We start from the raw sequence: 21,448 nt of genomic DNA, 5'->3' as shown, positions 1-21,448 counted from the left end.
GGTTATCAAAACATCATCAGCAAAAAAGAAACACCCGGTGTCAAGTTTTAGCTTTTAAAAGACACGGATAAAAGAATTTGTGCGATACCATGGGCATCAATACTTACCAACGTTGGTGGCTCCCGCATCAATGCTGTTCTCCACCAGCTCTTTGACTGCAGTGGCCAAAGTCAGCACCACCTGTCCTGAGCAGATTTGATGCACTGAGTGCTTGTCAATGGCCTTGATGGCTCCTGCAGGTTCAGAGCTGCTGAGAAGAAAACCAGGACCCATCAACTATGGTGTAGAACTTTACTTTCTGCTGAATGTGTACTGCAGCAACAGATTTATACATGTACAGGTAGCAAGAGAAAAAAAATCTACCATGGTATTAGCTCCTTAAACCATGTGTTCTCTGATGGATATGAGTACTGTGGGAATGCCAAGAGACCTTACTATAAAATGTGAGTGAGTCAATACTAGTTGTTTGCATTTAATAGATAGCATAATGATGAAGGAGGACAAAACATGAATTAAGTCTTAAAAAATGCATAAATAAATACAGAAATAAAAGGAATGCAAGAATAGTTGTATAAACTAATAAATACAAGAATAAACAAACGCATGAACAAATGAATAACTAAATAAAATATCAAATAAATGCTTTACATTTATTTCTACATATTAGTATTTCTGTGTTTCTATGTCCATATGTTAATGAGGTAGGAGGTCCCATTAGTTCATGCATTTATTGATTCATTCATTAATTTAAGCTTTTATTTATTCATTTATTGCCATATTTATGTATACATTTATTGAGTGACACTTAAGTCAAGTTTAGTCCTCCATAATATGATGGGGCAATACCTAATACACAGGTTCGAGTAAGCCTATAAAGGACTTGGCCTTGTAATAATGGTCTAAAATGGAAATGTGCATGGTATTAAACATAACGTCCAATACTTTAGTAGGTAACGTAAAGTTAACTTACCAAGCATCAGCCATCTTCAAGGACTGAAACGCTTCAGGAGGAAGTCATTCAAAAAATGAATTGTGACTAAATTTGAAGGAAGAAGCACCAGCTACCACGTTACCATGCATGTACATGTAGCAGGTTTGTTTTCACTGTTAGTGATAATAAATAAGCACAACAGCTTCACGACATCATGTTGTAAACACAAAAATGAAGTTGCTGCACCGCGCACGGACTTGCTCGCGAGCTTCACCCATGCGCAAAACTGCGCATGTTGAATTTTAAAACATAAAATATAGAGTTTGCAAAACAGCAACCTAAAAAAACAAACACAACACATTAGACTGAAAACCGTGTCCAAAATCATATCGCTGTACATAAATAAGTATTTTCAAAACGGTTGCCTAAAATGTTGTGGTATTTCATCACCAAAACCACCGAACTGGTCTTGTCTAGACGGTAACCCAAGATTTGCGAAAATTCGCCAGAAGTCTCGCGAGACTCACTTCCCGACCTCTTATACTCACATTAACCCTTATATTTTGATGCTTTACCATAACCATCTAAACTAAAATATTCGAGTTCAATGCTTAGCCTTAAACATCTAACCATAACCATTAGAGGTTAATGCCTAATCTTAAACATCTCGCGAGACATTTGCAAATATTGGGTTACCATCTAGACACAACCCGCCGGGATCTTTAAGGTGTTAGGGCGCATCTACATTTACCTCATATTTTAAAAAACGAATAATTAGACTTTTGTTACAGGGTCATTCTCTGTAGCTCAGAGCTGTAGAATTATTTTTATATCATAAAACAACACGTGTGTTTATTTGACGCTGCCATCGTGAGTAAAACTATTATTTATGTCAGTTAGTCTTGTTGTAAATCAGGAGCGTACAGTGTCAGACGGTCCCTCCGCGGCCTCTGAATCATGGCCGTCTCTTGACCTGACATGGGCACATTAACGTATGGGACTCGAAAGAGAAATGTTTTACCGTCTCTTCTGATCGATTTATGCGATGTAAACACCCGAGAAGAGAGGATTCAACGAGCTGTTTGACCGCAGATATGGGCTTTAGCTGCTGGGAATTGAACAGCGTCTGAAAATAAATACTTTATTCTGTCAAGTCATTATTTTTGACCATACATAATGTACAGTTCCGGACTCTTGAGGTCAGAGGAATGTTCTGGCAGCAGCAGCAGCGGGAACCTGTTGGTGCTCCGCGGCCTTCAGCCCACCAGGAGACATGAGGGGGATAGTAACGTTAGTCTGTTAAGTTTGGCAAGCGAAGAGGACGATGAAGTCCAGTTTGACAGTAAGCTGCTTTCATTCTTCTCAGTTCATTAATGCTGCTTCCTAACATAACGTAGTTTTAACTGATTCTGATACATTCTAGTTTACGATTGTCATGCTTTCATAAACAGGCAGGGGCGTAGTTGAGGAATTGTGGGCCATTATGACTAACGTGCCCCCCCCCCCCCCCCCCCCCAACACACCTGTGTCTTTACTACACCTTTGAGCCACAACATGCCTTTCTATTCATACAATTTAGTCATACAGTCTGTCATCCTATATAAGTATGCAAAGTATTTTCATGAACAGGTTCATACCATAAAAAAAGTCCTGCACATAAATTCATGTAAATCTTACAAAACGAAAGACGGTTAAGGACCGAAAGTGGTCCGTGACAACAAAGCACCAAAAAGACCATTACATGACATTACATTTTAGCCTACAATCGGGGAAGGTTAGGGTCCCTGCTCGCCCGGGAAATAAACCCTGCTCGCCCGGGTGAATGTCCTGTGTTTTGGGATCCACCGTCTTATAGAGAGGCAAAGTCCCGCCTTTGTATTTCCAGTACAAGGGACCGCAATATGAATTTCTGATGCATGTATTCCTATGGCTAGATCCAAATTATTTTCTGGTCCCGTTTGAACTGTGCCATGAATTTCACATATGTTGTTTGTGGTTTTTAAAGATAATTTGCCATGCAAGCAAAACTATTCTCGTGAAGAAGTTAGATAATGGTGGATTATTGTGTGTGGCAGCTTTGTGAACAGCAACTCTACGCTGCTCTCGACACAAATATGCGTCACCACGCGCCCTTGGTACTCTGGTACAGACATGGAGATATCTCTGCTTCACTTCACCGCTTGTTTTCCAAAGGGAGGATAATAGCATCGTACATTCAGGAACACAACACCCCGGCATCTTGGTTTGATCGGCACTGGGAACCGCTGTGAGAGTGTGATGAGGTGACGCCACATACGCGACATGTAGTCTTTCTCATCGTTTTCTCTACACTTTTCCCGCATCTTGACCCAGCAAATAATTACATTAACTGCATTTAGGCCCATTCATTTTTTTTTCACACGGGTGGGACTTGGCCACTCTATACTACATCTACTTGGACCACACACAAATTAGTATGCATTACTTTTCGTTGTTAAATGTACGTTAACTGCATGAGAATAGCCTGAAGTATGATAGTGTCCCTGTATCTCATAGACTGTAGATTAGAAATCTGTAATACATATATTCCTACATATTCAGACATTCTAGTCCTGTTCTCTATTGGATAAAGAGAAACTGTGAAAAACCTGTCATATATATATGATGTCTGATTTTACACTGTAATTTCTAGTACATTTATCTAATTAATTCCAGTATTGTTGCGGTCTAATGTTATGAATAACAAGTACATGTTTTGTTTGTTTTTCGTTTCTAAATATATACCTCAGTATATTTACATATAGCATGGCATAGATCAATATTAGAAGAAGGTTCACTCGGGGTAATTTGATATCGTACATTCATAAAGTAGGAGGGCTGGTGCAAGTCTAAAAATAGATTGGTCAAACTGGAAGCAACGGATGCCGGGACATCCAGACTTTTTGTTCCTAGTATGAGTCAATAATCAACATTGTTGGATCCTACATTTCCCATAACACAACTTGATGGCATCTTTCATTAGACCTTCCCTGCCTGTTAAATGCAGCCATCTTTCAAACACGCCCCCAGTTTATAATGCCATCATCAGGATGTTAGTTCAAGTCAAATCTTAATCCAGCAATGAATTTCTGCTTTGGATCAAGTCAAGACCACTCCCCTCGTTCTGCAGCATGAGGAAATGAGAGTAGAAGTGTCAAACAGCTCTCCCAGATGACAACCCCTCCTTCTCCATTCTAGCACAGTGTACCAATGCCTCCGCTGCGTTGTGTGTTTACAGTGAGTGTGTGAGTATAGTAGGTGGGAGAGGCTGCTGCCCGCTGGACTAGGCAGATAAGCATTGCCGCTGTGCACGCCCCCTTATGCATAAACAAGATGTGGTGAACAGGGTTAATCATTAACACAGTGAGTGTATAATACTGCACCAAATGTGTTCTAATACGGAAAAATGGACCTAGGAGACCGAAATATTGTAGAAATGATAGCCAAAGTTATCGAAGAAGGTAAGACTACACAAAAGAAATATTGTGGTTATATGAGTATTTGATATTAGTGCAAGTTCAACAAAGTTAAATATTATCTAGATGGTTGTTTTGTGCTACAAGGACAAAACGGACCACAGAATCATGCCAAAACTGTGAAATATTTCATGCTTCCTCTTTTGTACATTTTTTTATGCTCAGCTTCCGACACAGACAATAACCGTGAGGTGTTGATGGCTGGTAAACATTATCCGTCCATCCAAGAGTTTGCCTCAGCGATCCCCAACCACCTTCTCCTGGGGTCTCTGCTGGAGCACCTGTGCTTCGTCTACGAGAGCAACCCAGCACGCTCACGAATGCTGTTTAAAGGTACGTATTAACAGAGAAGCTGAACTGGAATTAACAGCTAGTTAAGAAATTGTTAATACATGTTTACCATTCTGTCCTTTCTATGATATATATAAATATATATATGTATGTGATATAAAAGTCCATTTTGACCAATGTGATGGGAGAAAAAGATCCTGTAGGTCATCATAATGAGACTTTCTCTTTGAGAAAGTTTATCATTATTATGAGATATTAAGGCTTTATTTTGAGAAAGTTTAGCATTATTTTGAGATACTAAGGCTTTATTTTGAGAAAGTTTATCATTATTTTGAGAAACTAAGGCTTTATTTTGAGAAAGTTTATCATTATTTTGAGAAAGTTTATTATTATTTTGAGATACTAAGGCTTTATTTTGAGAAAGTTTAGCATTATTTTGAGATACTAAGGCTTTATTATGAGAAAGTTTATCATTATTTTGAGATATTAAGGCTTTATTATGAGAAAGTTTATCATTATTTTGAGATACTAAGGCTTTATTTTGAGAAAGTTTATCATTATTTTGAGATACTAAGGCTTTATTATGAGAAAGTTTATCATTATTTTGAGATACTAAGGCTTTATTTTGAGAAAGTTTATCATTATTATGAGATATTAAGGCTTTATTTTGAGAAAGTTTAGCATTATTTTGAGATACTAAGGCTTTATTTTGAGAAAGTTTATCATTATTTTGAGATACTAAGGCTTTATTTTGAGAAAGTTTATTATTATTTTGAGATATTAAGGCATTATTTTGAGAAAGTTTAGCATTATTTTGAGATATTAAGGCTTTATTTTGAGAAAGTTTATCATTATTTTGAGATACTAAGGCTTTATTATGAGAAAGTTTATCATTATTTTGAGATATTAAGGCTTTATTATGAGAAAGTTTATCATTATTTTGAGATATTAAGGCATTATTTTGAGAAAGTTTATCATTATTTTGAGATACTAAGGCTTTATTATGAGAAAGTTTATCATTATTTTGAGATACTAAGGCTTTATTATGAGAAAGTTTATCATTATTTTGAGATACTAAGGCTTTATTTTGAGAAAGTTTATCATTATTTTGAGATACTAAGGCTTTATTTTGAGAACGTTTATCATTATTTTGAGATACTAAGGCTTTATTTTGAGAAAGTTTATCATTATTTTGAGATATTAAGGCTTTATTTTGAGAAAGTTTATCATTATTTTGAGATACTAAGGCTTTATTATGAGAAAGTTTATCATTATTTTGAGATACTAAGGCTTTATTTTGAGAAAGTTTATCACTATTTTGAGATACTAAGGCTTTATTATGAGAAAGTTTATCATTATTTTGAGATATTAAGGCTTTATTATGAGAAAGTTTATCATTATTTTGAGATATTAAGGCTTTATTTTTAGAAAGTTTATCATTATTTTGAGATACTAAGGCTTTATTTTGAGAAAGTTTATCATTATTTTGAGATACTAAGGCTTTATTATGAGAAAGTTTATCATTATTATGAGAAAGTTTATCATTATTTTCAGATACTAAGGCTTTATTTTGAGAAAGTTTATCATTATTTTGAGATATTAAGGCATTATTTTGAGAAAGTTTATCATTATTTTGAGAAAGTTTAGCATTATTTTGAGATATTAAGGCTTTATTTTGAGAAAGTTTATCATTATTTTGAGATATTAAGGCTTTATTATGAGAAAGTTTATCATTATTTTGAGATACTAAGGCTTTATTATGAGAAAGTTTATTATTATTTTGAGATATTAAGGCTTTATTTTGAGAAAGTTTATCATTATTTTGAGATACTAAGGCTTTATTATGAGAAAGTTGATCATTATTTTGAGAAACTTTATCATTATTTTGAGATATTAAGGCTTTATTTTGAGAAAGTTTAGCATTATTTTGAGATATTAAGGCTTTATTATGAGAAAGTTTAGCATTTTGAGATATTAAGGCTTTATTATTAGAAAGTTTAGCATTTTGAGATATTAAGGCTTTATTATGAGAAAGTTTATCATTATTTTGAGATACTAAGGCTTTATTATGAGAAAGTTTATTATTATTTTGAGATACTAAGGCTATATTTTGAGAAACTTTATCATTATTTTGAGATATTAAGGCTTTATTATGAGAAAGTTTATCATTATTTTGAGATATTAAGGCTTTATTATGAGAAAGTTTATCATTATTTTGCGATACTAAGGCTTTATTATGAGAAAGTTGATCATTATTTTGAGATACTAAGGCTTTATTATGAGAAAGTTTAGCATTATTTTGAGATACTAAGGCTTTATTTTGAGAAAGTTTATCATTATTTTAAGATACTAAGGCTTTATTATGAGAAAGTTGATCATTATTTTGAGATATTAAGGCTTTATTTTGAGAAAGTTTATCATTATTTTGAGATACTAAGGCTTTATTTTGAGAAAGTTTATTATTATTTTGAGATACTAAGGCATTATTTTGAGAAAGTTGATCATTATTTTGAGATATTAAGGCTTTATTATGAGAAAGTTTATCATTATTTTGAGATATTAAGGCTTTATTATGAGAAAGTTTATCATTATTTTGAGATATTAAGGCTTTATTTTGAGAAAGTTTATCATTATTTTAAGATACTAAGGCTTTATTTTGAGAAAGTTTATCATTATTTTGAGATACTAAGGCTTTATTTTGAGAAAGTTTATCACTATTTTGAGATACTAAGGCATTATTTTGAGAAAGTTGATCATTATTTTGAGATATTAAGGCTTTATTTTGAGAAAGTTTATCATTATTTTGAGATACTAAGGCTTTATTTTGAGAAAGTTTAGCATTATTTTGAGATATTAAGGCTTTATTTTGAGAAAGTTTATCATTATTTTGAGATATTAAGGCTTTATTATGAGAAAGTTTATCATTTTGAGATATTAAGGCTTTATTATGAGAAAGTTTATCATTATTTTGAGATATTAAGGCATTATTTTGAGAAAGTTTATCATTATTTTGAGATATTAAGGCATTATTTTGAGAAACTTTATCATTATTTTGAGATACTAAGGCTTTATTATGAGAAAGTTTATCATTATTTTGAGATATTAAGGCATTATTTTGAGAAAGTTTAGCATTATTATGAGATACTAAGGCTTTATTTTGAGAAAGTTTAGCATTATTTTGAGATATTAAGGCTTTATTTTGAGAAAGTTTATTATTATTTTGAGATATTAAGGCTTTATTTTGAGAAAGTTTATCACTATTTTGAGATATTAAGGCTTTATTTTGAGAAAGTTTATCACTATTTTGAGATACTAAGGCTTTATTTTGAGAAAGTTTATCACTATTTTGAGATACTAAGGCTTTATTTTGAGAAAGTATATCATTATTTTGAGATATTAAGGCTTTATTTTGAGAAAGTTTATTATTATTTTGAGATACTAAGGCATTATTTTGAGAAAGTTTATCACTATTTTGAGAAAGTTTATCATTATTATGAGAAAGTGGATAATTATTTTGAGATACTAAGGCTTTATTTTGAGAAAGTTGATCATTATTTTGAGATATTAAGGCATTATTTTGAGAAAGTTGATCATTATTTTGAGATATTAAGGCTTTATTTTGAGAAAGTTGATCATTATTTTGAGATACTAAGGCTTTATTATGAGAAAGTTTATCATTATTTTGAGATACTAAGGCTTTATTATGAGAAAGTTTATCATTATTTTGAGATACTAAGGCTTTATTTTGAGAAAGTTTAGCATTATTTTGAGATATTAAGGCTTTATTTTGAGAAAGTTTATTATTATTTTGAGATATTAAGGCTTTATTTTGAGAAAGTTTATCATTATTTTGAGAAAGTTTATCATTATTATGAGAAAGTTTATCATTATTTTGAGATACTAAGGCTTTATTATGAGAAAGTTTATCATTATTTTGAGATACTAAGGCTTTATTTTGAGAAAGTTGATCATTATTTTGAGATATTAAGGCATTATTTTGAGAAAGTTTATCACTATTTTGAGATACTAAGGCTTTATTTTGAGAAAGTTGATCATTATTTTGAGATATTAAGGCTTTATTATGAGAAAGTTTAGCATTTTGAGATATTAAGGCTTTATTATGAGAAAGTTTATTATTATTTTGAGATATTAAGGCTTTATTTTGAGAAAGTTTATCACTATTTTGAGATACTAAGGCTTTATTTTGAGAAAGTTTATCATTATTTTGAGATACTAAGGCTTTATTATGAGAAAGTTTATCATTATTTTGAGATACTAAGGCTTTATTTTGAGAAAGTTTATTATTATTTTGAGATACTAAGGCTTTATTTTGAGAAAGTTTATCATTATTTTGAGATATTAAGGCTTTATTATGAGAAAGTTTATCATTATTTTGAGATACTAAGGCTTTATTTTGAGAAAGTTTATCATTATTTTGAGATACTAAGGCTTTATTTTGAGAAAGTTGATCATTATTTTGAGATACTAAGGCTTTATTTTGAGAAAGTTTATCATTATTATGAGATATTAAGGCTTTATTTTGAGAAAGTTTATCATTATTTTGAGATATTAAGGCTTTATTATGAGAAAGTTTATCATTATTTTAAGATACTAAGGCTTTATTATGAGAAAGTTTATCATTATTTTGAGATATTAAGGCTTTATTTTGAGAAAGTTTAGCATTATTTTGAGATATTAAGGCTTTATTTTGAGAAAGTTTATTATTATTTTGAGATATTAAGGCTTTATTTTGAGAAAGTTTATCATTATTTTGAGAAAGTTTATCATTATTTTGAGAAAGTTTATCATTATTTTGAGATACTAAGGCTTTATTTTGAGAAAGTTTATCATTATTTTGAGATATTAAGGCTTTATTTTGAGAAAGTTTATCATTATTTTGAGAAAGTTTATCATTATTATGAGAAAGTTTATCATTATTTTGAGATACTAAGGCTTTATTTTGAGAAAGTTTATCATTATTTTGAGATACTAAGGCATTATTTTGAGAAAGTTGATCATTATTTTGAGATATTAAGGCTTTATTTTGAGAAAGTTTATCATTATTTTGAGATACTAAGGCTTTATTTTGAGAAAGTTTATCATTATTTTGAGATACTAAGGCATTATTTTGAGAAAGTTGATCATTATTTTGAGATATTAAGGCTTTATTTTGAGAAAGTTGATCATTATTTTGAGATATTAAGGCTTTATTTTGAGAAAGTTTAGCATTATTTTGAGATACTAAGGCTTTATTTTGAGAAAGTTTATCATTATTTTGAGATACTAAGGCTTTATTTTGAGAAAGTTTATCACTATTTTGAGATACTAAGGCTTTATTTTGAGAAAGTTTATCACTATTTTGAGATATTAAGGCTTTATTTTGAGAAAGTTTATCATTATTTTGAGATATTAAGGCTTTATTATGAGAAAGTTGATCATTATTTTGAGATACTAAGGCTTTATTTTGAGAAAGTTTATCATTATTTTGAGATACTACGGCATTATTTTGAGAAAGTTTATCACTATTTTGAGATACTAAGGCTTTATTATGAGAAAGTTGATCATTATTTTGAGATATTAAGGCTTTATTTTGAGAAAGTTTATCATTATTTTGAGATACTAAGGCTTTATTTTGAGAAAGTTTATCACTATTTTGAGATATTAAGGCTTTATTTTGAGAAAGTTTATCACTATTTTGAGATACTAAGGCTTTATTTTGAGAAAGTTTATCACTATTTTGAGATACTAAGGCTTTATTATGAGAAAGTTTATCACTATTTTGAGATACTAAGGCTTTATTTTGAGAAAGTTTATCATTATTTTGAGATACTAAGGCTTTATTTTGAGAAAGTTTATCATTATTTTGAGATACTAAGGCTTTATTATGAGAAAGTTGATCATTATTTTGAGATATTAAGGCTTTATTTTGAGAAAGTTTATCATTATTTTGAGATACTAAGGCTTTATTATGAGAAAGTTGATCATTATTTTGAGATATTAAGGCTTTATTTTGAGAAAGTTTATCATTATTTTGAGATACTAAGGCTTTATTATGAGAAAGTTGATCATTATTTTGAGATATTAAGGCTTTATTTTGAGAAAGTTTATCATTATTTTGAGATACTAAGGCTTTATTATGAGAAAGTTGATCATTATTTTGAGATATTAAGGCTTTATTTTGAGAAAGCTTAGCATTATTTTGAGAAACTAAGGCTTTATTTTGAGAAAGTTTCTAAATATTTTGAGATACAAAGTCATAATTTTGAGAATGTTTCATTATAATTTCAGGATTTTTTTCATCACATTGGCTGAAATGGACTTCCATAGTGTGACATATCTTGCAATTATCGTTTACTTAATCCATTCACAGTTACAAATGATCTTGTTGTTTCCTCTGGAAGTCATTGGCCAGCGTTTAGCTGCCATGAACCTTTTGTCACCTTTGGCCATAAGTGATGAGTTCAGCACTGTCAGACTGCAGCACAACCGGGCCTTCACAGAGCTGCTTCATGCCGCCAGCTCCTCCGTGTACCCACAGGTAACAAGTCACCAGCTTGTCCACCAGGGGCCTTTGTAGTGTCCGTATGTTGACAGTTTGGGACTAATACTACTATGTAAAGTGGGTATTTTTATTTTATGTAATAAACTTGTCAGTAAGAGTATTACTTGTAAACTGGGTAATGCTTCAACAGTTTACTACTGTAGCTGGGGCAGTCCAGTGTTAGTTTATATCCACAGTGTGGAGAGTGTGTTTATCCTCCGTCTCATTTTGCAGGGCCAACAGCAGCTCGGCACAAACACACAAAATCCTGTTTTAAGGTAGGATGTACTTTGAGTAGTTTTTCATTTTTTTTTAAATATTTAAGCATTGTGTAAGAGATATTTGTTTTTTGTCTCCCCACAGGCCTAAAGAGGGACTGTTTCAAGCACAGACGTCCCGGTATGTTAGTGAATTTGAAGAACTAGTTAGACTCGGAAAAGGATCATATGGAAAAGTTTTTAAGGTATTTTACACTTTCATGCTAATTTAATTAAACTCCTCTAAAGAAGGAGTTGAGTTGATAAACACAATATCTCCTTTTTTGTAGGTTATGAACAAACTGGATGGACAATATTATGCTGTGAAGAAAATTCTCATCAAAAAAGTCTCAAAGGATGACTGCATGAAGGTGGGTCAGTGCTTTATCAATAGAGCCTTTTCACGCCCAGAGATAAAAGAGTAATAATTACATTTTGTTTGGCTGCAGGTCCTCAGGGAAGTCAAAATGTTATCCAGCCTGTTGCATGTAAATGTTGTGGGCTATCACACTGCGTGGATGGAACATGTTCAGCCTGCGGCATGTGAGTACTTAACTGCTGTTCTGCAACAAGTTTGTTAGGATGAAATGATTGCCCCTAGTAGTCACTGAGCTTAGTGAACAACCCCAGTGACTGATCTTATCATAAGAGAACTTTAATGTGGAAAAACATCTCTATTACAGATCCTGAGCCTCTCCTGCCTGCACTGGAGTCACCTGGACACCAAGACAGGTACAATGTGATGCATTTGATACAATTACGATACGCAACAAAACGAAGCAATCAAACAAGACAGGAAGGACCAGTGTCCAATGTTAATAAACGAGCTTGATATTAGCTTACACCTGAAAAGTACAGACATTCTGCTCCTCCTTGAACATGAACTTTAAATATAATGACCTAGTACATGATTTATTTTGGATATTTGTCACTGTTTTTTGAATAAACCAAATAGTAATTTTCAGGAAAATAATCTGCATCTATAATTAAATTAATAATATGTTGCAGAACTAGTATTATTTTTACGGTGAATTGATTTGGTAATAAACATTTTTACCTTGAGGTGGACTACTTTGTACGGATTATGGATTAATATCCCAATTATAGGTTTTTTTAAAACTAAAACTATAAAAAGGTTTCTCTTGTGATCGCCCATTAAACTTAGTTGTCCACAGAAATAGCACGCAAAAATAATGTATTATGATAATTATGACCTAGACGGGTAAAATTATTCTTGAAAAGTAACATTATTTGAGCGATATGGCCAAAATCCTGTATCCTGATAAAGGTCTTGATAATTATAAATAGACACGATATAGCATGTTTTCTGGTAATTCATTAAAAAACGTAATAGTCTATATGAAATGACCGCATGATCAAGCCTATTTTTGTATTCTTCTGTGTGAATGAATTATTTGACAAATGAAAAGTACTCAGTATTTTCTAATTTTTGTATGCAATCTTGCATGCAACAAGGATTAACCCAATAATAGTCGTTATTTGGTCCAACAACGCTAAGTCTATCTGGGCTCTTCGATTCACAGCATTGACGAGAGCCCTGACAACAGCGGCTCCTCCATAGTTTTTCAAAGCCTCAGTCAAGCACCGACAGATTCAAGTGCCAAAGCACCATCGGGAGAGACTGAGCCTGTCAAAGCTTTAGTTCCAACCCAAGAGAAGGGCCAGGTGGTGTGTCCCAAGACGATGCGCCGGATCCCTGAGAACTACGTCCCCTGCGTATTCCTGGGACAGCGAGGTCCACCGACTGCCTCCAAATGTCCTGCCATGGGATGGGACGGCTCAGAGGTGTTAGAGGAGTCTAGCAGGAGCAGCATCGAACTGAACAACAACTCCTGCATGGACAAGGACTTTCAGCAGTGGGCTGACAAACACACAACCAAACCTTATAAAGAAGTAGGTGCTTAACAAGGCATTCACCGATCAGACAGATTACTAGAAAGAATAGACAGTTAGAAACAATGTGAAGTTTTCAGTTATGGTTTGTCTGTGTCTGCAGGTACAGTTCCACCTAATGCTCTACATCCAGATGCAGCTGTGTGAGCGCTCACTGAAGGACTGGATCTCTGAGAGGAACACCCCGCCCAAAGAAGAACAGACACCGAGATGTAAGTGTTTAACACATGCATTACTTGTCCCTTTTTACACCTAAAAGTCCATCAAATACAATTTTTAGAAAATCAATATATTTGACTTTTTCAGGTCCTTACGGATGTGTCGATACTGAGCACACACTCAGCCTGCTGAGAAAGATACTTGAAGGAGTGGAGTACATCCACTCCAGGGGAATCATCCACAGAGACCTGAAGGTGAGGTGCTTTCAAATATTTTATTTGATCAGCATATGTTTGAGGTAGAGCCGGTCTGTATACCTGTTTTAATTTCCCATATGATACAAATTTTTCATATACTGACATACCACTGCATAGCTGAAACAGTCGCTGTAACTTTTCAAGAGGCAGTGAGTGTATTGAGAGCAGAACCCTATTAACTGCCCATCCTTCTCACTAACTCCTAACACAGCAATCAACCCACAACTAACTCCCATTAACCAGGAAAAACATCATGACCCTCAGCAATTTGTGACACACAAACAATTTTTAAGGCTCATAACTGTAACTGTACATTTTCAAAATGACACCACCAATGGCATGTTCTTATATATGCTCTTATATGTATATGTACTCCTGACAGTAGAATAAGCCTCTTTAAACCTTTAATAAGGTCCAGTCATTACAGTTTTTGTCGATTGCTTAGACACATTTCTTGAAAGCTTCTCTCCTTTTCTCTAAACTGTGAACACAAACCCCAATTTTCAAGCTACGTTCACAAAACCTCAGACTATTCTTGCAAAACCAAACTTTCACCTCAAAACAGTTCAATCTGTGCCCAAAGCTGAACTTTGTTGTCAAATCGTGCCCCAAGTCAATCAAAATTAAAAACACTACTGAGCAGTCACTAAACACTACATAGAAAAATAGGAAACACAAAGCTCAGGACATGAAGCTGAATGCATGTTGCAAAACAAAAAACCTGTGCATTTAGCACTTGTACAGAAATCGTATGCATTTGCCACTTGTGTACATGTGCCACCTGTCCTCCCACCCCCATGTGGCAGTCTTTCAATTCTACAAAAAGAGAACATGCAGTTACAAAAAATATAGGTACAAATACAGGTGCATCACAGTGAAAATGTGTTGGGAAGTTGTGTCTAAACAGGTGAAAAGTGCTCATGGTTTTGCCAAAATAGTGATTGATTCAATCAGTGGGTTCAGGCAACAGAGAAATTGGTTCAGACAACAGGGTTTAGTGTTTTAGCAATTGAAAAAAACTGTAAGTGAAACCCCCAGAATCTTATAAAATACCATGATACTTTTTTTGGGCGTACAGCCCAGCACACATACGGCCCAGCACAAGTTTGTGGTTATTTGCATCTACACACAGTTGTCAGCTAGCAGCAAAAACAAACGAGTCATCAAACAAGTCCTGGTCACCATCTGTCACAAAGGAAATATCGTGTAAGTTCTCCCAGTAGTTGAATACAAAGTCATATAACTTATCAGGCAGGATTTTTCTCAACTCTTCTCTCTTGTTTTGGACATTTTTTGAATAAATGTTATTCTTGCAAATATCTTGAAGTCTCCTTGGATTCTGAATGAGATGTAATAGCTGCTCTCTCTGTTTGGAGAAACACGGTAGCGTCAAGGTAGAAGGCAGGTGGCCGTTCCGGTTGTAGACGGTGAGCGGTGAGGTGAGGCTGAGGAGTTTCAGCAGCAGAGGGCTCTTCCTTACATTAGGCCTGCGGTTTAGGAACAGGAACAGACAATTCTCCCCAGCTTTGCTCAGCTTATTGATGTCGGCTCCATACCCGAGCAGCAGGTCCACCACCTCTTTGCTGCCCATGCTGCACGCGTCCTGTAAAGGTGTCATTCCGGCTTTGTTCATTGCGTTGGCCTCGGCCCCCTGCTCAAGCAGCTCAGAGATGCAGCTGATGTCGTACTCCAGGGTTTTAATGGTCTTCACAGCCATTGCCACAACAGCTAGGTGCAGAGGAGTGTTCCCAGAGTCCTTCACTCTCTTTAAAATAGTAAATAATTAACTTGAATTTAATGTAGGACAGATCAGATGTAGAAACTAGTGCACATATTTCAGAAACATTAAAGCTGTAAAAAATATTTACACATACACATAAACTGATATTGATTTTTTTTGGTTGGCCTTTCTTTCGGTTGTTAAACACACTGGGAGCGTGCCGACTGCCATCTACTGGAGCACAGACGAACACACTTATGGATTTCTATGCACAGAAAAACAGAGAAAAGATACACACCATGTTGATATCTGCTCCCTCCTTGATCAAGCTGACCATAATGCCCTTATGGAGGATTCCAGCAGCCATATGCAGGGGCGCCATCCCACTTCTGTCCACAGCATTTACATCCGCACCGTAGCTGGCCAGAACTTGGACAGCAGTCAGAGCCGTGTAGCGTACTGATAGGTGGAGAGCTGTCTGGTGACTCCCCTCCACCTAGAGAAACCACAAGAAACAAACCTTTGGAAAAAGAAGTCTCAAAAAGAATTATAAAGAGATAACCTTGAGGATCTTTAAAATTGTTTCTCATAATTTATATTTTAATCTTATATTATCAGACATTTAAACACTGACTTTTTTTTTTTTACTACATGATAACTCTTCACCTGTGCATTGACGTCAACACCGTGCTCACAGAGGAGCCGTAGACAGGCCTCGGCATGCCTATGCACACGTAACACAACAGTCTGGAACTCGGAGCCTGGTTCTGGCCAAGTAGTCAGGATGTTCGGCCAAGCTGCTATCAACAAGTGCAGAGTCGTTCGACCGAGCTGGTCCCTGTGACAAACGTAGAGACAGGTAAAACTGACGCAAATAGAGAGCTGTCTCATCTGTTCAAAGATCAAAGGAACCAGTGACACGTCATTGTACCAGGTGTGACCTTCAATTCACAGCAGGTGTAGCAGGAAGTAGCCTAGCAGTCGACCAGGATATTTTGCAGGATATTTAATATAATTATACATTATACACAATATTTTACATCGTCAACCAGATCTCAGAACAAACACAAATCAAAAATAAATATAAAACAAATAAAGAAAGAAAATAAACAGCTAATAAATAGTACTGTATTTTCAGTATCAGTCAATTGATGATCATTTAAATAAAGAATCAATCTAAATTACCCCTTTCTGCATTATATCTTCTGTAAAAACAGTTTTCATAACGAAGCGTATCGGACATATACACCGATATCAATAGAAACTGATATGTCTGTGATAGGCCAATATCGTCTGATAATATCGGCCGACTGGTAAATAGGTCGGGCTCTAACAGGAAGTCGTTGACTCGCCAAAAACGATATTAGACTCTCTCTGACATGAACTACCTCAACTGAAACGAGTTTACTTCAAACCCAGCTAAATTACTTCTTTTTATTCTGTGATAGCCTGATACCAAGAGAAAAAGAAGCTCACGTAAGACTGAAGTACACATGGGTGTGATATTTGGTGTGGTGTTTAGTGTGTGTGTGTTTGTCCAGACCTTGTTTCTGGGTCTGCCCCTGTTGACAGCAAGCTCTGCATGCTCTCTAATCTTCTGTAAGAGGCAGCCAAATGGAGGGGAAGTGTAGTAGGGCCCTGAGGCAAGGCAAGACAAGACAAGACAAACTGGAAAACTGGAAAAGAAAAACAAATATTTTGCAGTCTAACTCGGCCCACCCTCTGTCTTTCTTTTAACTTCATGGTAAGAGAGATATCTGCACACTTAGATCACTACATTTTACTTTATTAGGCCTCAAACAGACCTTCAACAGAGCATACATTCTCTCTGTTTTCTGATACATGCTCTCATAAAGGTCTGTTAGACCGAAAGCTTTTTGCAGTGAAACGCTGCATAGATCCAAGTGTGCGGGTGTCTCTTTTACCACTTTGGGCTCATCGATGTTTCCAGCACCTTAGTAAAGATCAAGCCGAGTGGAGCGGTGGTCCTCCTGCATCGTCTTTTTTTAATTTCATAAACTGAATGAGCTGCTTGGATCGCAAAGTGAGTAATCTCTGAACTTCTTGTGGTTATCGCTGCCTTTGTATATGATATTGTGATATATAAAATGCTGTGAAACATACATTTAACATGTTTCAATTCTCACAAGTAACTTTAAGACAAAACAGTTACATTTACCTTCCAGGAGACCTCTGCGGTCGCACTGCCTTGCATATTGATAAAAAAAGTTGCTTCCATACTTTAAGGATATTGCGTCTATACGTCCCACATCTTCATTCACGATTGCAGTATAGAATTCATCATTGAGGCTCTTGATAACGTTACCACTCCTGTCATCGCTTGCTTTTCCCTCTTGCATCATACCAGGCTCCGCAGCTGCACTTCTGTCCGTGTTTAGTCTTGCAGGAGGTGTGTGCCGGTTAAAATCTGGTCAGTCTGGTTTGTCCATGCAAGTGTATATATATATATATATATATATATATATATATATCACTTGTCAGTTAATTCTTCTTTGTAAATGCTACTTCTGCTTCCTGTGTTCGGTGTTTTCAGTCAGCCTGGTTTCATCATGCATCTCCTTTTGAGAGTTATGTGTCTAAGTTTGATGTGAAGCCTTCCTGTCCCAACTGATAACTTTTTGCCGTGTGCAGGGCCTTTAATGGGGACTGGTGACACCCTCCTGAGTTATTTACAGGTTGTTCGGATAGCGTGACACTTATTAACTGTTAGTATTTTACTATTACAAAACCAGGAAATGATAAGATTGCAAACGAATACACGCTGTCCTTACTATGTTCTAAAATATAGGAAGTAAAAAGCAGTATTTCCGAACTTGAACAGAGTACTTTGTGATGTGAAGCAGCTGGATTTTTCTGAATTGTCTCTTATTTTAATGAAGGCTTCCGAAACCCTAGCACAAATGTACTTTTTGTTGTTAGCCACCTGAGATATGTGGAACAAATAACTATCACATCTGAGACAAGCAACTTCACTTGATAGTTCGAAGAAACGGTCCAAAACCTTTTCTCGTGATATTGCTTTTAATGACTTCTGTGTTTTCCTAAGATCACTGTTATTGTTTGTTGTTTTGTGGCTATTCATATCTTAAAACCTGTTTATAATTATCAACTGTTTTTACTAATAATGTTATCCTATTTTTTATCTCTTACTGTACTGTTCTCGCTCTTTGTGTGTCTTTTTTAATAGCTCTGTATTCATATTATATATCATTATAATTATTTTATGTGAAATAAGATGGAACAACAGAGAAAAACCAAGATACAATAAGATGAAAATATAAACATATAATGACTAACATAAGATGGATGGTAAAACCCACTGAATAATTAAAAGTTTAAAGTAAAAAATTAAAATCAGTGCCAATAAATGCGGCATCAATGGTGAAGATATGAATTTTCTATAAAAAAAACTCAAAGTACTTTGTGCCGTCTCGACGAATTGGCGGTGAGGTCTCTGAGGCTCCAAATAAAAACAGCAGAACCTACTGTTATTATAAAACACTGTCATCTCACATGCAAAATCCGTGGCCATCTGCATCTTTTCAGTCATTGACCTGTTTAACTTATTACAATGTCTTTGTTTTTTTCAACAGCCGAGGAACATTTTCCTTCATGGTCACGACAGCCATGTTCGGATAGGGGACTTCGGTTTGGCCTGCAGGGACATAATAATGGATGGCCATAAAAGCACCGCCTCTCCCAGTGGTACTACTGCACCTATGGGCCTGTTTTATTTTCATGAAAACAATACCTCAGAATTACCAGTAGAGAGCGCTGTGTGCTTTAAAGTCACATTTCTGATGTATTTTGCAGATTCCTCACATACTACAGGTGTTGGCACATTTGTATATGCTGCACCAGAACAACTGAAGGGCTCCCATTACGATTCTAAGGTAAACGTATGCATACTTACTACAAATTGTGGTGAATTCAGACTTAATTTTCTCATGTAACATGACATATTTTCATGATATATATTTGTCACATATTAATATTGTACTTTTGTCATTAGTCTTTATCATTATAAGTTCTTCTATGACATTTGTAACAACTTTATTTGTAATGTTGTTGCTCTTGCAGTCGGATATGTACAGCATCGGAGTGCTGGCTCTCGAGCTATTCCAGCCCTTTGGGACAGAGATGGAGCGGGTCCAGACGCTTGGGGACCTGAGGGAGGGGAAAGTCCCAGACTCGTTCTGCCAGAGATGGCCGGTCCTGACAAAGTACATCATGAAGCTGACGAGTAAAGAGCCCTCTGTTCGGCCCACGGCCAGCGAGCTTCTACAGAGCGAACTCTTCTGCAGCAAAGACATAGTATGTGGCCTCTAAATTGATGTATTTTAGTTTTAAGAAAAACTACCAACCTGAAGACTTTTTGTGCTATAAAAAATGGGAAATAATTATTTTGGATTGCTGACCTAAAATCTACAAAGTGTGTAACTGTCTGGAAACAAATGTTAATTCCATTTACTTCTAGTGTGTAGCTTTTGTTTTACTGTATGTGTGGCTACGCTGCATGTGTCACCAGAAAATGCTCTCTGCTGACTCCAACAAGGCATAAAGGGATATTTTGGCTTTTTTCAAGTGTGGTAGTATGAGGTCCTTTATCAATAGTCAGGGTATTACCTACATTAGATGACAGTTAGCACGCCACCAGTTTAGAGATGCAGACCGACACAGAAGCTAAGCATTCTCTCAATGTATTTTAGGCTCCTTAAAAAATGCACACCTAAAAAAAAAATCATTTTAAATATACGCTATATTTTGAACATTTTAATGGCTTTACGTTGCTGTTATACAGCTCTTTCCTCCAGTTAAGTTTCCCCTCTCTCTTTCTTTCTGCCGTTCAGTATCTCTCTGCAAAGGTTTTTCTTCCGTATACTCCGGTCATAAAGAGACCCTCTTGTCTCCACAGTAAATGGCATTTCGCCTTTGTTTATTAAAAGCTGATCTGCAGCGTGATACAGGAGTAATAAGTAATACGTTGAGAAAATGTAGTGCCAATGGAAAGGGCTGTCTGCTGGCCAGGTAAAGAGGTGAAAATATTATAGTACATATACATACATATAGTATACACTAACTGATAATGATTTTCTTTTAGGTGGGCCTTTTTTAAGGTGACTAAAGTATGGCACTGCCCCCGTCTACAAAAGCTTCAGCCTCATACAACCCCACTAACACTTGCATCTGCAATACAGTTCCTACTAATAATGAGCGACCAATTTTAATCATACCCCCTCTCTTTCTTTTCTCCGCTCTTCAGGTAATCCATGGTTTGCAGAGAAGGGTTGAAGAGCAGGAGGAAGAGATCATGCAGCTAAGGAGGCAGATAAGTCGGCTTCAGAGCTCAGAAGTCAGTTAATGTCTCTGACTCCGTCAAGACCTGAGCCTTAAAGATCTCAGCCCTCAACAGACTGTTAAAACTTGATTTATTAACCACTGCTGTACTATGTTTCAGGGACTTGGTACAAGTGGTAGAGCAAGTGTGTATGTATGTGTGTGCGTGCGTGTGTGTGTTTTAACATTTGAGTGTGTCTTGTACACCTGAATTCAAGGTTGCAATTATTTATCCTTATTCAGCTGTTCAATAAAACCTATTTCTGCTACTTCTTGTGGGATTTCTGAGAAGCAATGTGTTTTCTGATCATTTGAGATGTTACTTTGAAAGTAGTACACAACAAATTGGAAAAGGTGACCTATAAGCACACCACTCAACAATGATTTTTTTGATCTTCTTTTTCCTAAAGAAGCAGCTACCCATTTCCAGCAAATTGAAAACCATTTGTGGACACAATACACTTTCCAAATGTGTTTGTCCTGTGGCCTGTACACGTGGTTGATGTAGGTTTAAATGTTGAATTAC

General features: G+C 35.1%; 2 protein-coding genes across 3 annotated transcripts; one reads left to right on the top strand and one right to left on the bottom strand.

Annotated features, from left to right (window-relative positions):
* Positions 1–1,939: 1,939 nt before the first annotated feature.
* eif2ak1 (eukaryotic translation initiation factor 2-alpha kinase 1) lies at positions 1,940–21,191 on the top strand. Its single transcript, XM_083933034.1, is given in 16 exon segments — positions 1,940–2,273; positions 4,591–4,758; positions 11,118–11,254; positions 11,492–11,535; positions 11,621–11,720; positions 11,805–11,885; positions 11,964–12,057; positions 12,198–12,246; positions 13,059–13,428; positions 13,532–13,640; positions 13,735–13,841; positions 19,179–19,290; positions 19,399–19,478; positions 19,666–19,899; positions 20,849–20,940; positions 20,942–21,191. Coding segments are annotated over 16 exon segments (1,974 nt in total). The 5' UTR covers positions 1,940–2,107; the 3' UTR covers positions 20,973–21,191.
* LOC310961079 (ankyrin repeat domain-containing protein 61-like) lies at positions 13,881–18,176 on the bottom strand. Of its 2 annotated transcripts, none has more exons than XM_083933036.1 (5): positions 17,744–18,176; positions 17,108–17,240; positions 16,231–16,402; positions 15,863–16,060; positions 13,881–15,609 (listed from the first exon to the last, which is right to left on the bottom strand). In XM_083933036.1, the coding sequence occupies exons 1-5, from the start codon at positions 17,925–17,927 to the stop codon at positions 14,980–14,982; spliced, it is 1,317 nt and encodes a 438-aa protein (XP_083789162.1). In that variant the 5' UTR covers positions 17,928–18,176; the 3' UTR covers positions 13,881–14,979. The 2 variants fall into 2 exon arrangements, with proteins under 2 accessions (XP_083789162.1, XP_083789163.1); XM_083933037.1 differs by having other exon boundaries at positions 17,108–17,202; positions 17,744–17,877.
* Positions 21,192–21,448: the final 257 nt, after the last annotated feature.

Source organism: Echiichthys vipera (genome assembly GCF_963691815.1).
Source record: "Echiichthys vipera genome assembly, chromosome: 18".
Classification (NCBI taxonomy): Eukaryota; Metazoa; Chordata; class Actinopteri; order Perciformes; family Trachinidae; genus Echiichthys; species Echiichthys vipera.
The sequence above is the reverse complement of the archived record's forward strand: the minus strand, read 5'-3'. Positions and strand labels throughout refer to the sequence as shown.

Excerpts from the sequence above, each read along its gene's own strand:
- LOC310961079 (XM_083933036.1), bottom strand. The coding sequence starts at position 17,927 with ATGATGCAAGAGGGAAAAGCAAGCGATGACAGGAGTGGTAACGTTATC. Across the intron at positions 17,241-17,743 it reads CCGCAGAGGTCTCCTGGAAG|TTTTCCAGTTTGTCTTGTCT; the intron begins GTAAATGTAACT and ends TTTCTTTTCCAG. Across the intron at positions 15,610-15,862 it reads AGGGAGCAGATATCAACATG|AGAGTGAAGGACTCTGGGAA; the intron begins GTGTGTATCTTT and ends ACTATTTTAAAG.